This window comes from Chaetura pelagica, unplaced genomic scaffold (assembly GCF_000747805.2).
Source record: "Chaetura pelagica isolate M959 unplaced genomic scaffold, ChaPel_1.0 scaffold24, whole genome shotgun sequence".
Classification (NCBI taxonomy): domain Eukaryota; kingdom Metazoa; phylum Chordata; class Aves; order Apodiformes; family Apodidae; genus Chaetura; species Chaetura pelagica.
Window position 1 is genome coordinate 3,080,189 of NW_009953077.1, and position 16,255 is coordinate 3,096,443.

General features: G+C 37.8%; 1 protein-coding gene across 1 annotated transcript in view; it reads left to right on the forward strand.

The window, feature by feature from the left end:
• SUCLG2 (succinate-CoA ligase, GDP-forming, beta subunit) overlaps window positions 1–16,255 on the forward strand; it is a 94,199-nt gene that overhangs the window by 35,926 nt on the left and 42,018 nt on the right. Inside the window, exons 4-8 of the mRNA XM_009996905.1 lie at window positions 842–994; window positions 1,962–2,051; window positions 4,366–4,462; window positions 7,487–7,648; window positions 9,154–9,296. Coding sequence (XP_009995207.1) covers window positions 842–994; window positions 1,962–2,051; window positions 4,366–4,462; window positions 7,487–7,648; window positions 9,154–9,296 — 645 coding nt within the window. The remainder of the gene's footprint in view (window positions 1–841; window positions 995–1,961; window positions 2,052–4,365; window positions 4,463–7,486; window positions 7,649–9,153; window positions 9,297–16,255) is intronic.

Here is a 16,255-nt window from a genome sequence, read left to right on the forward strand (position 1 = left end):
GACAACAATGCTCTCGATCCCCCCTCCCCCCAACCCAGGTAGGGAAGGAGAGAGAGAAAAAGAGAGAGACTTGGCTGGGTTGAAAACTAAACTACACAGCTTTAATTAAAACACTAATGAATGATACAAAAAAAATATATACAATTATATACAGATATATTTAGGTATGGGCAAAAAACCTCTCGCCTCCCCCCACCCCAGCAACTCCCACAGCACTTCCCTGAACTGGGAAGAGTCCCAAGGAATCCCGGAGCTGCTGCTGGAGAAAGCAGAGAGTTATGGGGGTCACGAGAGATCAAGCCTGAGGATCGACGGTGATGGATGAACAGAGTCCTCCCCGGACACCGGCCATGGACCGAAGAGAAGGGAGAAGAAGGAGGAAGGAAGTTGTCTTCTGTGATCTCTGACCTTCCTCTGAGCTTACGTAGATATATGGAATGGAATATCTTTGGCCAATTTTGCTGTCTGTCTAACTCAGCCTCCTACGGGGGGGTCACAGATCTCCCCATTGTGTCGGACCCAGCAGAGTGCAGGTGCAACCTTGAAGCTTCAGTAGTTAGAAAAACATTCCACTGTCTTATCAGCCTAGCAGAACACACTGTTGCTAGTTACAAGAAAGCTTCCTGAAGGGAAAAAAAAAAAAATCAGTAAAAAGAGAAATTGGCTTCATCCTGGCTCAAACCAGGACACATGAGATTATGGCACCTGCTAGCATCATAAGGAGCAGTTAGTAATGATCATATGCAGATTTTCTTTTTTAAGAGTAAGAACATTTCCCCAGTTAAATGGACCGATCAGAACTGTTGCTGTATTTTTTTTCTTCCCTCTATTCATTTTTTAGGTGATGGTTGCAGAAGCGCTGAATATTTCCAGGGAAACATACTTTGCAATCTTGATGGACAGAGCCTGCAATGGACCTGTTATGGTTGGCAGTCCACAGGGTGGTGTTGACATAGAAGAAGTTGCAGTTACAAGCCCAGAACTTATTTTTAAGGTATTAGAGTAAAACTTTAGACTGAACACTTCCTATGTCAGTTATCCAAAATCAAGTTTTTCTCCCTTTCTCCTTCCATTTCTCCTTCTTCCATGTGTGGAAAGAAGACAATAAGAACCATAAAAGTTGTGTTTCCCCAAATTGGGAATCACACCTGTCACCTAGTAGATAAATGAAGCGTGAAGCTTATTTAATGTCTGATTTTGTTAATTGTTTTTGTCTCCAGCCCCACTGAGAAGAAGAGCTTAAATCCACTGCTATGTGATACGTTAAGCATAACATCTGAAATGTTTTATGGGTGGGTTTCATTTTTAGGAAGGTGCAGTTTTTTCCCAGCTGGATCAGTGCCAATATGATGATTGTTTCTGGTTTTTTCTGACAGAGCTGTTAATTATTTATTTGTACATGGAAGACTTTTGCATCTGAAATCCAACTCTTGTAATTACCTTCTTAATGATGACTGCATTTAAGTCTTTTTTTATTATTATGGCATGATAAGTAGACAAGTATTATTCTGGTAAAAATAATTGATATAATCAAGAATAATTATTCCAAAAATTGTGAAAATATTTAATATGCATTTTAAAATTATATCAACTTCACAGTGTTACTGAGCAGTGACACCATTGCCTTGAAAATATTCCAGAAGATGTCATAAAAATTAACAGACTCAATATTCGTCAACGCCATCTGTAGAGTAATTAAAAGTGAAAACTGGTATCACATTGTCTTGTCAGCATGCCACCCTGAAGAATTATATAGTTTTTGAAGGCCTGTTCCATAGTTGGTGTGGTAATTATAACATACCCTATAGGCAGCTGCTGTAGCCTCAGTCTCAGAGAACTTTGGCAAATAGCCATGCTTTAATTACCAGTTTGCAAATGTATACTAAATATTTTCCTTTTGAAGTTATGAATCTCCATTCAGACGGAATATTGAGTTATATTTGTGCATGTTATTGTTGCAGGAGGAAATAGATATTTTTGAAGGCATAAAGGATCATCAGGCATTGCAGATGGCAAAAAATTTGGGATTCAAAGGACCTTTGCAACAGCAGGTAACTGAACTCTACTCCCTTGGTTTTTATTGAAGATATTTTAGCCAAGCTGTACAATAAATGCTTTCCAAAAAGATATGAAAGGTTAAGTGTTCATTAGGACAGGACCATTTTGATCTATTAAATACTCAGTTGCACCTTTAATTGTCATCAGGCTTTAATTTTGAATAAGACCCTAGTGCTCCAAAGTGAAAGTTCCTGGTATTTGAAGCAATTGATGACAAGCTGTTACACCATGTGGGATTCTTTTGATTTCACTGGAATTCCTTTGGAGCTCAGTGAAGACAAGGGTAGAGCTTTTTGGAATATGGGGAATATGGGAAGAAGTAAGTGTGTCTCTCTCTGTGTGACTGAAGCCTTTTTTTTTCTCTTTTTGATACCCATTTCATACCAAAAGACTGCCAGCTTGTTGTCTTTTTAGTATCTCTTTTATATATATATTGAGATTCCTTATTTTGTATAAATATGTAAGATCTTTTACCATTATGAATCATTTTACAAATAAGGGAAAACTTGTGTAAGCTACTTTTGCCTGTTTCTTTTTCTTCCCCCATAGTAAAAACTGTCATATTTGTAGAACTACTTTATTTTTAATTTAGCAATTTTAATTATTTTCTATCCCAACTGTGCAATTAACAAATGCATAATCATTAAGTTGATTAACACACATTTGAAGATTTAGCTGTATATCTAATGAGGAGGAATGATTATGCAGAACCTTTCAACCCTTGAAGAGTTCTGGCACTTAGTAATGAACAGCAAAACATGGAGTTTCCAACAATACATTTCACTAATGCTACAGTGAATGCACTTCTTTCCCTGTGCTATCAACTCAAAGGAATTTACTGAAGGAAAGGGACATAGTTTTCCTTCAGAAAAATCCTAATATTTACTTACACATTCACTATTTCTAGGATGGAATGTAAAGTTTTTCCTCAAAAAGGCTCAGAATTTGTAGACTTAGAAGGAGAAATTTTAAAAGCTGCCTCATTCAGAGAGGTGCTGAAAGGTGGAAAAGCCCTTAATAAAAGTTAAGTGATTCTGTTGATCTCTTAAAATTATAGCAGTGAACTAGGGCAACAACTTCTTTTCAGATTGCCCAGAATTAATGTGAGGTTGCACAGCGGGGCTCCCTTCACTGCTGGTAGCCTGAACGTGTGGTTTGTCAACCAAAGAGTCTATGCTGAGGAAACTCCTGCCTTGGTGGGTGCAGCTTTATAACTTATAGGGTTTTTTAAAGTAAAAAACACTGAAAATGCTTCAGCTGATGACTTTTGAGGAAGGAAAACTTCATAGGCTGCTTCCACACTGTAACTCTTTACAGGGTTTCAGATGTGTTGGTCCCCAAATTGCACACAGCCTGGTCTGCACCGAGTGCAGGAAGACAGGAACATCCCTCACATGTTCTTCTTGATGTAGTGCAATTTTGGGGTTGAGTCTTTCCAATTGTAATGTTGTTTTTTTGGTTTTGTTTTTTTGTGGTTTTTTTTCAATTCTCATCCTCTCTCCTTATGAGGAGAGATTCCAAATGTTTTTGGTTTGTGTACTTCAGCGAACTGATCAGTGATCCAGGAACAAATTTGCATGGTTCTTTATTAGAGCCACTTTTTCATCTGCAAATGATTTCAGCTAATAGGTGGTCACTGTGTAATGAACCAAAGGGAAATTTTTCATGCACGTTCATGTTCCTGCTGTTCAATTTGTTCTACTAATAGAAGAATCTTATAAGAACCAGAGACTTGGAAGTTAGTAGCCAGCCACAATACTTTTGGCCACAGAACCAGGCATGGAGCTAGATGGTGAGGAACAATAAGAAACAAGTGAGAGTATCTTGTAAACAAGCATGCTTCCAGCATAATTTCTTCCAGAAAACATTTCAGAATGATACAAGAAGGAGAAATGTATATTTTTTTCTAAAGTCATTAATGTGCACACGCTGATTTATGGTTTCTGAATTTCAACTGATTAAAGTGAATGCAACTTAGATCTGAGCAGGTCAGAGAACACGTGGTTCTGAACTGTTAGGCACTTCTGAAATTAAACTTGTCATAATAATCGTGCTGTTTATTTTGTAGAAAATCTCAGTTCATGTAGTCTTTAAATGCACATTTACTAAATGTAATGCAGTATCATAATGCTTCATCATAGCTATTTTAGATGCTATATACATGTGATTAAGAAAACAGAAATAAAAACAGTAATTATCCAGACCTAGTGTGTAATTTAATACATTAAAAATAATCAGTAATAGTTTACTTTTGCATTAACTTCTATTTTTCTGTGTGGTAATTGTAAATCACTTGATCAAATTTAGGCAGCAGATCAAATTAAGAAGCTGTATAACCTTTTCTTGAAAATTGATGCCACTCAGGTTGAAGTGAATCCCTTTGGTGAAACTCCAGAAGGACAAGGTAAGAAACTGAAGGAAACAAATGAATGCATTATAATGCTTTATTTATGCAAACTATACATTAAATTGCATAGAAGGCTGTAACAGCAACTTTGTTTTAATTTCATCTTGTAATGTAATTTAAGCAACATTCATAAATATTCCCATGGCAGATTTTATATTTCAATACCTTTTGTTATTTCAATCAAATCCTGGAAGTATTGATTGCTACACGTTATGTTTGTTGAGCTCTTCTGCTCTTCGTACAAAGTTGAGTTTTCCTGGGTTTGTTTGGGGTTGTTAATGCTGCTCAAAGAACTGAAATTGTGAGAAAAAAAAACCCTGTTATTTTGCATTTGTAAACATACGGGTAAGTTAAAACAAGTGCTTGACTCTGCAGTCTGCTAGAGCACAGGGAAAATTCCAGCTGGAACTGACTCTTGGCTACATCCTTTGGGAAGACAAAGTGTAATCGATCTGCTTCCACCATGAATATGGGGCTAAGAATCCTTTCCTTCCATTTGCCATTTTTGTCTTAGACAAAAAAGTGAAAAGGAAGTAAAGATCACTTTGGTGTATTGAAATAGAGCAGGGCAGATCCAGGTGGATCATCACAGTTACCACCTCGAAGCTTCATGTCATGGCAGAACATTTTTACCATGTATTCATGTCCAGTGCCAATGTTTTACAGTATTGATGCCCCCTCCTTTTTAATTTCTGGCCTTTGATCTAAATGGATAAAGATGAGAAGTTGTGGAACTCAGGGGGAGTTGCCTGAGACTTCGTTCTCAAAGCCCATGGGTCACAAGCATTAGTGAGTTCCTAGTAGAGTCCCTACCCACAGTATTTGGTTGTGAGGTGAGAGAACTTTTTCTCTGGTGTGAATTTCCATTAGAAAATACACTGTCATATGTATTTTCTTTTGTTTAATTTTCTAGCAATTTCTTTGTTAACAGGATTGGGTCAGAAGCCTGTAGCAGCCAATCTCTTTGGGTTCCTCTGTTTTGTTTGCTCTCAGTGTAAGCTGTTGACTTGGCAGATGACAAAAATCCTTTACTGCTAGCAAAAACAACAGAGCTACTCCCTGAATACAAGTGTTGGAGCTTTCTTTGATATTTGTTTAGAAGAAAAATTCATTTGTATAATCCATCATGCATGTAGCAATGTGCTTTTGATGGTGAAAATGGTATTAATAGGTGTTTTTCATGCTGTTTTGTGCAGCATGGCCTTGTTAAAGAGGAATGTTCTGTAGAAATGAGATTCTATTAATATGACATTGAGAATGTTCATGTCTAAGGTAAACAGAGCTCTGAAACTGCAGTGCTTCTCTAGCTTTGAGTTGTTTTAGCAAATTTAAGGAACTGAAAGCTTGAAGAAGGAAACTGGTACAGGTCTTAGTTCATTATTAAAAAGAATTAAAGCAGCTTTAGTACAGGAAAAGCATATTATGAACTTCAGGCATTTCTCCCTCATGATGGTTGACCAAGTAAGTTCTAGACTCTTCCAAGAGAAATTTATTACACAAAACCACTCATGAATAGTTTCCTGAAACTGCAGTAACTGAAACTAAATTTGATCCTGCTTTAATTTCATCTGGTATTGGTTACAAAACAAAAGTATTTAGAAAAACCACAAAAAATGCCAGAAATACCAAAAATCCAAAACAAGAAAACCCCAGCACAAATCAAGACTTTAAACTGAAACTCTCCTATTTGTGTAAATGTGGGGGGTTTTGCTATTTGTTTAGATATTTTCTCCTAAGCAATTGTATATTAAAAAGAAGAAAATAAAGTAGAAAAAGAGAGGTATTTGTCAAACAAAAAAGATTGTGTGATTAGTTATTTTAATTGATGGGTGACTATGTCAAAGACTAAAAACTGTCTTTTTAATTGTAATTGGCCTGTAGTTGCAGAGATCTGTACAATGTTCATGAGCAGGTGCAAACACCATGTATGGGTTTCAATGGCAATATGAATCAAAACACAGCAGAAAGAGCATCTTCTTGATTTTTTTTATTTATTTTTTTTCTGAATGCAGTATTTAAAGGCACTTAAATCTAACTGGTTTGCATTGAGAAATCAATTATAATGCAATCAGTAATGATTGTCTGGATAGAGTACAAATCAAATTACTTAAATAATGATATAAGTATATAATCTTATGTTTACTTAGAACATATTAATCTAATGTGGTGTTTGCTTATGCAAACCCATAGAAAGAGTAAGTCAGGAAATGGGAAAATAACCAGTTCACTCTACATGCACTTCTTTTACTGTTTGTTTTTATGTTAATATTATGCCTACTGGTTAATCTTTAGGATCTATTTTTTTAATGTAGTCAGGTTTAGCTACTTTTTTATTTGTTTTTACAAACACAGTGGATGGTGACATTGACAACAAGTGTTGTATCTACTTTTTAAGTTCTTCTTGTTTAAAAGTAATCTTTTGATCATTTTTAATATACATTGGCTTAAAGTGTTAGGTTTTTTTATTTTCATTTAGTTTTTTGGTTTTTTTTATTTAGATCTTTGAGGAAATAGTGGTTGTGTAGCTATAAACATTAATTAACAATATGACTAGGGAAAGCTTTTTTTTATTGCTCAGCTATAAATTAGTGCTTGTTACCAAACATTACTTTGTATTGTTAACCTGTTACTTGTTATATCTTTCACACTTTCCAAATACTGGACGTAAACTCTCTTATGAAATTACTGCAGAGCACCTCTCTACATCACAAAAACTGCCTTGAGGACTTATGGGAACTTTGTTTAAAGCCAACATAGAAGATTGTCCTTTGACAAAGGCACATGACACTAGTTCAGAGATGCTTGCTGAACCTTTTCTCAATAAAGGATTTAAGAAAAACTCACCCATCTCTACTGGACTTAATTCTAGAACTTCAGCTGATCTTATGCTGAAAGCAGCATCAGTCCCTAAGCCACCTTCTCCCCCTCCCTGCTGCTGTAGGTTGGTGTAATATTTCAGAAGCTCTGACTGACTGGAATGTCTAAATGCCTTTATGTTGTTTTATATTTTTTTTTCTGTAGTTGTTTGCTTTGATGCCAAGATAAACTTTGATGACAATGCAGAATTTAGGCAAAAAGAAATATTTGCCATGGATGACAAGTCTGAAAATGAGCCTATAGAGAATGAAGCTGCCAAATATGACTTAAAATATATAGGACTGGATGGAAATATTGCTTGCTTTGGTAAGAACAAATAAATCCAAAAGACATTTGAAGTCAAATTCATACTTGTTTAGTGTGTAGACTTTGTTTACATTCTGACATTCAATCCACCCTGACAGTATTTCAGTCTGTTTTGCTCAGATTGTTTGTCCTTCCAGAAGTTCTTGCAGGAATGAAATTAAAATGGTGTTGAAACCACGGTGAAAGCCACAGCAGCAGACAGGCAGGGCTTGTGTGAAGTCAGCAGACTGGCCAAGGGGGAAGCCTGTGGGGAGTATCTATGTTCTGAATTCTTAAGCTGATGTCATTGATCTTTCCAGTAATTAAAACAGAACAAGAAAAGTCATCAAGATTTGATCATTAATTTTAAAAAATGAGACTGTATTACTCAGAAGGCACTGAAAAGAGTGTGTATGAAAGCAGGATATTCCCATTTACAATCAAATATTGAATTCCATTTCCCTTTAAGGAAAGCTGCTATAGAAGCTGCTCGGTTGTTAAAAGGAAAATACCAGTTTCTTATGTTCCTGAAGTTTCTATAAAACAAAAATTACTCTTGTGTTTAGAAGAGATAAGTAAAAAAGTCAGCAATGCTCTAAATAATTTCCATTCTGTACGAATTCTTTTAAGCAGTACAATGTTTTATTATGAATCTAATTGAATTAGTCATTTTATCTCAGCTTGGTGAAATGACTGGCTTTAGAAAATGTCCAATGTTTCCATTGCTTAGATATGTTCTGAAGCCACAAATCTAGAAGACACTGATAATGTGTTGCAGTTGATTCAGTACATGACAGTTAGATTTTAATTTCAATTTTGAAAAGACAAAAATAGCCCAAACAATAACTGGCAACAATGCAGTTTTATTTTATTTTTTAAGTCGAAGATAGTGCTGATGAAATACAGGTGACACAGAAGCCTTATTTTGTCCAGCAGGAGCAACTTACTGGGGATGAATAATTCACATCCATTATTCTTAGATTAGAGGATGTTTGTGCCCATGGGAATGCTTCTAGATTGGTGTAAACACAAAAGAAAGGCAGTTTCAGGAGCACCTGATATAGTCTCCAAAATCTTATTGTCTGTTTTACAGTAATACAAAGCATCATCTACTGTTATCCCAGTGATGGGAGAGGAACCTAAGGAGTCAATCTGTCCATCTCATCTCATGATGCAATTGCAATTCTTACAAGTTTTTGTCTTGTTTTATTTTAAATGAGAAGTTTTTGCATGTCCCCAGTTACCAGGCCAGTTTTTACACATGCCAAAGGGAAGGTGCTGACCTAAGTCCTAGAATTGATCCATTCCTACATTTGATAAAGAAATCTAAATGTTACTGTGTATGCACCACACTTAGAATTATTTGGTGCATTGAATATCCTTGTAATATCCCTCACCTATCTAGAAATAAGTATTTATGTAACATTTGAGACACTTTTTGTGGTTGTGCTAATGTGTTTAAAGCTTTTTCACAGATCTGACATACTTTTATGTGAAATATAAGCACTTTATGTTTGCAATTACAGTCAATGGAGCTGGGCTTGCAATGGCAACATGTGATATAATATCCTTGAATGGTGGAAAACCAGCCAACTTCTTGGATCTCGGTGGAGGTGTGAAAGAAGCACAAGTATATCAAGCATTCAAGCTGCTGACTGCTGATCCAAAGGTACAAAAAGTTGGTTTTGGGACCAGAAGCTTCCCCATGCAGCAATACAGCTGTGTTACAGGAATATGAATAGTGTGTTGAAAATTACAGATAATGCTGTGAACGTGGCGGATGAGATACTAAATGGGAGATCCAGGGGGGAGATGCTTTTACTGGGAACCACTGGGCTGACTTGTCAGTTCCTGATCCACACTCAGGCTTGATTGCTCTTGAGTGGGTACTTTCTCAAGGCAGCTCAGCACAGGAGTGCAGATGTGGTAATGCTGGGCATGGCAATGCTGGTCTTTGAACATCTGGCTCCTAAAGTGGAGTTTTTGGGGAGCTTTAGATATTTCAAATATCATTCCTAACAGGGTATTGCCACAGTACAGTGAGAAGGAAAATGAAAATTAAGGAATTAGCTAATACTGGAGGCTGATTTGTGAACATCTACTGAGAGAATATTGATCAAGCATAGGCACTGGAGAGGAGCCAGCCAACCATCCTGCCAAAGCAGAGTTATGCTTTTGTGTGTTGCTAGAACTGAAGTTGCTGTACATATTTTTACTGATGAAAATCTGTCAAAGAGCTTTGATTTGGAAAGCTGGGGAGGGACTGTTTCCAAGGACATGTGGTGATAGGATGAGGGACAATGGTCTTAAACTAGGGCAGGGTAGATTAAGACTCGATATCAAGAAGAAGTTCATTACCATGAGGGTGGTGAAGCACTGGAAAAGGTTAGCTAGAGAAGTGGTGGAGGCTCCATCCCTGGGAACATTCAAGGTCAGGCTTGATAAGGCTCTGAGCAACCTGATCTCCTCAAAAGGGTCCCTGTGCACTGCAGGGGGGCTGTACCAGATGACCTTTAAAGGTCCCTTACAACCCTGCACATTCTATGATTATTTTCTCCATCTCCTGCACCTAAGCACCTCTGCTGAAGTCCCAATTTCAACATCTTGCTTTTCTTTGTGGATCTGGCTTTATCTCCTTTGCCTCTTTTTTTCTGTGCTTCCATCCATTTTCCTCATGGTCATTGTGTATGTGATACTGGCTCCTCTAAGTGCCACTTTCCTGTGACAACAGCATTGCTGTAATTGTGTACCTTGTGCAGCAGGAAGTGACAAAGTGTTGTGGGTTTTAAAATAGAGGAGCAGCAAAATTTGTTGGCAGCAAAATTTCAAGGCAAAATCAGGAAGAAAATTTACAGTACAAAGTAAGCACGGGCCAACTTCATATTGTAAGCTCTCTGCAGTTGTAACTCTTCTTGCATGTTTTAAGGCACATAGTACCTTGACAGCTCCACTGTACCAAACAGAATCATCTGGAATATTTAAAACATTCTTCCTGGATCTGTTTGTGCTCCTGTAGACCAGGGTCGTGCTGACCTTTTGTTTGTAGAGGTCTAGGTTTATGTTCCTCTCAAGAGCCATAGGAAGAGAACTGGTTGTCTCCTTCTACTTAATGATCTTACAAGCTTCAAGTCATTAACATGCTTAAAAGAACATAGCCGTGGAGAGGTAGAGAAGCAAGATATATTACTTGGGGCAGAAGGGAGGCAGGTTGGGACTTGAGATTCATGCTAGAAAACCTGCTAAGTTTCCTTCTTTTTCTGATGCTAGTAAACACTGCTATGCTAGTCTTCATTTGTGTGAGTTTCAGCTATTCTCAGGACACTGCACTAAGATTTGTATGTGTTTGAGTTGTTCTGCAGTGCGTGCTTTGTATGATGATCAAGCTTTGGCTGAGATGTAATTTAGTTCTGAAACTTGTTTAGTGCTGGAGAAGCAGGTGCAGTAAAGTCTTAGATACACAACGTAGCTCATTATCACTATGCTAAATAGGTTCTTCTATCTGCTGCAGCACGAACAGCAGGTATTAATTTTGGTGATGAAACTTACTGAGTTTTAACAATTTTAAAACGAAAAGGCATTTCAGTAGCTCTCAGCCAAATAACATCTGCCTGCCCAACGTTTGACTTGTAAGTGTAACTTCCTTCTATTGTATATTCTGCATATATATTACTGCTTAACACTAGCTGCTCACACCAGGGCTAGTCAAGTTATCTATGCTCATTGAGCCAGTAGGGGAAAGTGGTGGCATGGAAAGGACCTGGAACTGTTCTTTATGTATCCTTGCTGTTCCTGGCTTTGACTGGCAAAAGATCCTCAGTGATTTAGTGTTAATGCAACACAACTCATTCCTCATTAATTGTTGCCTCCTGTCTTCCTTTTGAATGCCTTTTCTGATCTTCTCCATTCACAGGAAGAATCACAGAACAGCTCCATTGCATTTCTCTTTTGCCTTGTTTCTTTATTGCACTCCAGGGGAAAAAAAAAAAAAAAAGGATGACTGCTTAGGGTCCCACTGGACTCAGTTATTTCTTATGGTGCAGGGGAAAGAGGGTCTTTTTGAAAGCTGCTCCAGGGAATGGAGAGCAGATTTGGATGCATGTGCATAAGTTACAGCCTTGCTGGCCACAAACATGGAGGTTTTTTCCTGAGGTTTAATGCTGATACCCATTTTTGATGCATTAACATGAGTTCTTTTGAGCCTGGCTCTGCCTGTGACCAGTGATACCACAGCTCTTATCCCTAGAGTTTTGTCAGGCAAAAGTAAATCACTTCTGAACTTCTCAGTCCTTTCAATTTGACTGATTTTGCCTTTATTTTTACGTCATTGTGAGCATCAGCAATACTGTTTCAATTCCACATGATATGAGGTAAAAAACTTCTCTTGATGGCAACTGAACAATGATATGTGTGAGATTAAATTAGGATTAGTGAAGATTTGCTGCTAACCCAGCACATAACAGGAGACTGTGGCAGCCCTGGCAGTTACACCAGCCTAACATCAAAGCCCATATTGTAATTACTGCTCTGCAGTTGAATATTAATATGTTTATTAGCTATTAACAATGAACATTTCATGTTTTATTTAATTCTGTTCAGAAAAGATAGTCAATGTCTGTTATATCTTGTCCTCATACACCATGTGCTTTAAATCACTAATACACAGTGAGATAATTGAATGAATCCTTTCTTTCCTTAACTAATAGTAGGATTTCAATCCCAAGGGTTGTTGTAACTAATGCAGCATTCACAGTTTTTATCAGGTCAGTCATTTCCCCTGTAATCTTTAACCTGATTCCTACCCTGTTTGAGAAGATAAAAATTTGCTCTTGGCAACGTGAGAATCAATTAATTGTTATAAATGTCTCCAAACAACTCCAAGCCTCTGAGGAATGACTAAACAAACAAAAAGTCTGCAGGGCTGTAATATGAAGAAGCACTATCTTTTAGTTGCCCTGAAATATGGCACTGGCAGAGTTAAAGGAATTGCAAGAGAAGAAATCTTCCAAAAAGAAATGTTCGACTGCTCTTTGAAATAGATCTCTTTTTCTCTATTTAGTTGTCTTAAAAATGCCCATTTTGTATTAAAGCAAAAGAATACAGGTGTGCCATGATTTCATTTAGTGAAGCTGCAGATATTGGTTTTGAGAAAAATGAAGATCTTGGCTGGTTTGCTGCTGGTTTCATCTAGCTGTTGTCAGTGTCTGTAATTCTTTTTTTAGTTTTGTTTTTCTTTTTGCTTTCAAAAAAATAAAAAGAAGGTTTTGTTGCAAAAAGTTACCAACTGGTGATCCTTATATACTCTGCTGGTCTTGTTTGCACTCTGCCATATCCAATGCTTCCTAGGTCAGACAGGTCATTGCAATGGTTCTCACCTCCTTTCTTTTCACTATCTAAATTCCAGAATTTTTTATTATTTTTTATTTCTTTTCCTCCTTCCTGACTGTCTTGTTTCTGTGTGTTTCTGGTTTGTCTTTTGTGTTTGCTTTGGGAAAAAAAATGAACCGTCTTCCCTTCTTTCAGGTAGTAATAGGAACGGGCAAATAGGTTCTTCTGGTTGTTCAAGCTGCTTCACTGCTCCTCTTTGTCCCACAGTCAAGTGAAAGAGGTGGTTTCCTTCATCATTTCAGAGGTTCTGAGTGATGCCTGGCTCTCCCCTGCATGTATGAAGTGCTGTTTCAGCCATCCTCACCAAAGTCCTTATCCTTGAGTACTCTCACATCCCTGTCAAGTTTGACAGGTGCTTATTTTTATCAATGCTGAAGAACTGGACTGTTATGTTTACCACATTACTATTTGCAGCCTTCAGCAAGGTTTTGGAAAGGCTAAAGCTGAAAAACCCAATATTTTCAATAAAGCTGTGTCCAGTGCACTAGGGTTTGGTTGCCATCTCAGCCCTCTGCTTTGGCTTGGAGTTTTACCATGTGTCTGACTCTCCTAAATTCCTACAAGTTTTTCTCCCAGCATTTTTATACATGTTTCAGAGAGAGTCAACATCAAGTTTCAGATGTCAGGCTGGCTGACTGGTGGTTTTGGAGACCCTAGTGAGTATCAAAGGTCTTGGTGAGCTCACCAGGCTCTTGGTGAGATGTATTTAGAGACTACAATGAGGCAAAGGCCAGAAGCATCTTATCAAAACCTGAAGCATGTCACATCCCTCCCCTACCTTTTTCTGCTATGCTGTCTTGATAAAATAAAAATAATACTGTGTAGGTTACTGGCATAGGGGAGGTGCCCGTTAATGCTGACATAGATGGTGTGTGTACTTGAGATGTGACCCAGGACTATAGAGTTTCCTCAGGCTTTTGGCTACAGCCCATCCCTTTCCCTTGCTGTTCTGTCTCCCTAACAGAAGCTAAAATACAGAAATAAGAGAAAAGCAAACAAAGCTGTAAGCAGGTTTGTCTCTAGTCCTGAACTTAGCAGTTGATTCCTAACAGAAATAACACTGAAATATGGGCAGCTAAAGACCAAAATTGTTTGTTTCTCCTGTTCTCCTTCTCCCTCTAAAACTCTTTTGACAGCCTGTTTTGAAACCTGTCATTAGTGATATGACTAAAGACTTATCAATTCAATTGATGTTAACAAGTGTTGGTTGTCATATAAACGAAATAGTATTGACAGGTCAACAAACATCTCTCTGGAAAAAATATTCCATATTGACATCTGTGAACTCATATCCAGGGAGTAATTAATATCAAATACACACAAAACTTTATTTATTTTCCTTTGGCTATTCTTCAGTCCAAATTCAAACTATTATTTTATTCATAGTGAATAGGCATTCTTATTCCTGTCACTTTGCCTGTTTGCTTATGTCAGACACATCTTTCTGTCCACCTCAGTGATGGGCAAAGTAATGGCACTGGTATGTCTTGCCATTAAGTTGTGTGTGAAGAAGAGGTTTGGTGGCTTTTATTTTCCAGGCATCTGAGAGTGAAAAGAAATCTGAAAGAGGAAATCATTAAATCATAATTTTGAAATTCACTTTTTTTTCCAGCTGTGCTTGCTGTGAAAGTAATACAGTTTATCCATCCTCATTATAGAAGACATTTTTATCACCAGTTTATCCTCTTGGCCTGAGGGATTTTTACTGTTGGTTTTCTTAATACTGCAGCCCTTGATGTGGCAACAGAAGGGATAACATAATAAGAAGAAACATTTGGGATTCTCTTTTCTCAGACTTAAGAAATAAAAATATTTTCACCTTGTATAATTTACCTCTTCTTTCTTTTGGGTGAATTAATTCAGAATTGGGTGAGCTAGTTCAGTAAGACAGTTCAAGAAAGTCTGCAAACATTCAGGCAGTTTGGAGTGTAGGAACTATGTCAGCATTTTACTGGATTGTTTGTTTGCTCTCACTCTGTAACTTCAAACAAGGACCTGCTTCCAGTTTTAGGGACAAATGCTCTTTCAAGTATGGTTTCTCACTAGGCTTGACTGAGGGTTTTGTCCTGATAGTTGTGCAAAAACCTGTCTCTACAGTGAGTCTGTGCCTGGTGTTTAACTGTTGGGTTACAAACCTGAGCCAAAAAGGAGTTTTGGCAAATGAGCTTCTTAGGAGTTGCCAGGAGCCTCTTCTGTTCCCAACCAATTAGCCCCTGCAGCCTGGGCTCTGAGGCTTCGTTTCAAACAGTCTGGGAGACCAGAGAGTGGAAGAAGAAGAAGAAGGGAATGTTGTCACATGAGGTTTCTGATCCAGGATTGGACACAGAGATGTTACAAGCACATCAAATAAAAATAAAAATAATGCTGGCAGCCAAGTCCTGAGTGCAGGCAGCCTGCACAGCTTTGTAATGTAATCTGCAGAATGTCTGGTGCAGTGTTATTCATGCCAGTCAGTCAAGGCTATCAAGTCTGTCTCGACTAAGAAGAAGAGTTGCAGCTTGAACATCAAAGGCAACATCCAGAAACAAATGAGCCAACTCGTTATATGTTCTTCTAGGGCTACCTTTGCCCATTGATGATGATGGTTGTTATTGCTGTTAGTCTTGGAAGTTGTGCACAGAGTGAGAGGAGGGTGATTTGGAGAATGAGAAGGGGATTATTAATCTTTAAAAGTCAGAAATAAAAAATAGTGTGTAGGGGTTTTAAAAATAAAGAATTGAAAGTGGCCACATCTGTTGAGATGGTGAGCCTCACCCCAGCTAGAGCACAGGCTGGTGGTGAGTGGTTTCTCATGCATATTCCACATCTAACTGACTGTCAGGAGTGGATTTCTCAGTGTTACAATAATTCGAAGTCACACATCAGTAGGATCACAAAACCTTTCCTGTCCCACATGCAGCCCGTGTCAGTGTGCACACAATGTTGAAGGAAAAAAAAATTAGAAATGTAAATAGCTTTCAGATATGGACATGTAATAGAGTCCTAGCACTGGCTTTGTTTGAATTGCCAGATTGCATGTCATTTCAGATCATTCAGAGGAACCTTGTTCTCACACAGTCATTAGAAATCTTCAGGCTTTCTCATTCAAATATCATACACACTTTAGACACTTCATTACCCAACTTTTCTTTACACATCATGAAAAATCTTTGCCTTACATGTTTTTCTGGTTCACACAAGAGGGTGAAGCATCGTACACTGCTTTGGGTGCTCCAAAGGCTGTGGCTGCAAAGTTGTTGTAGG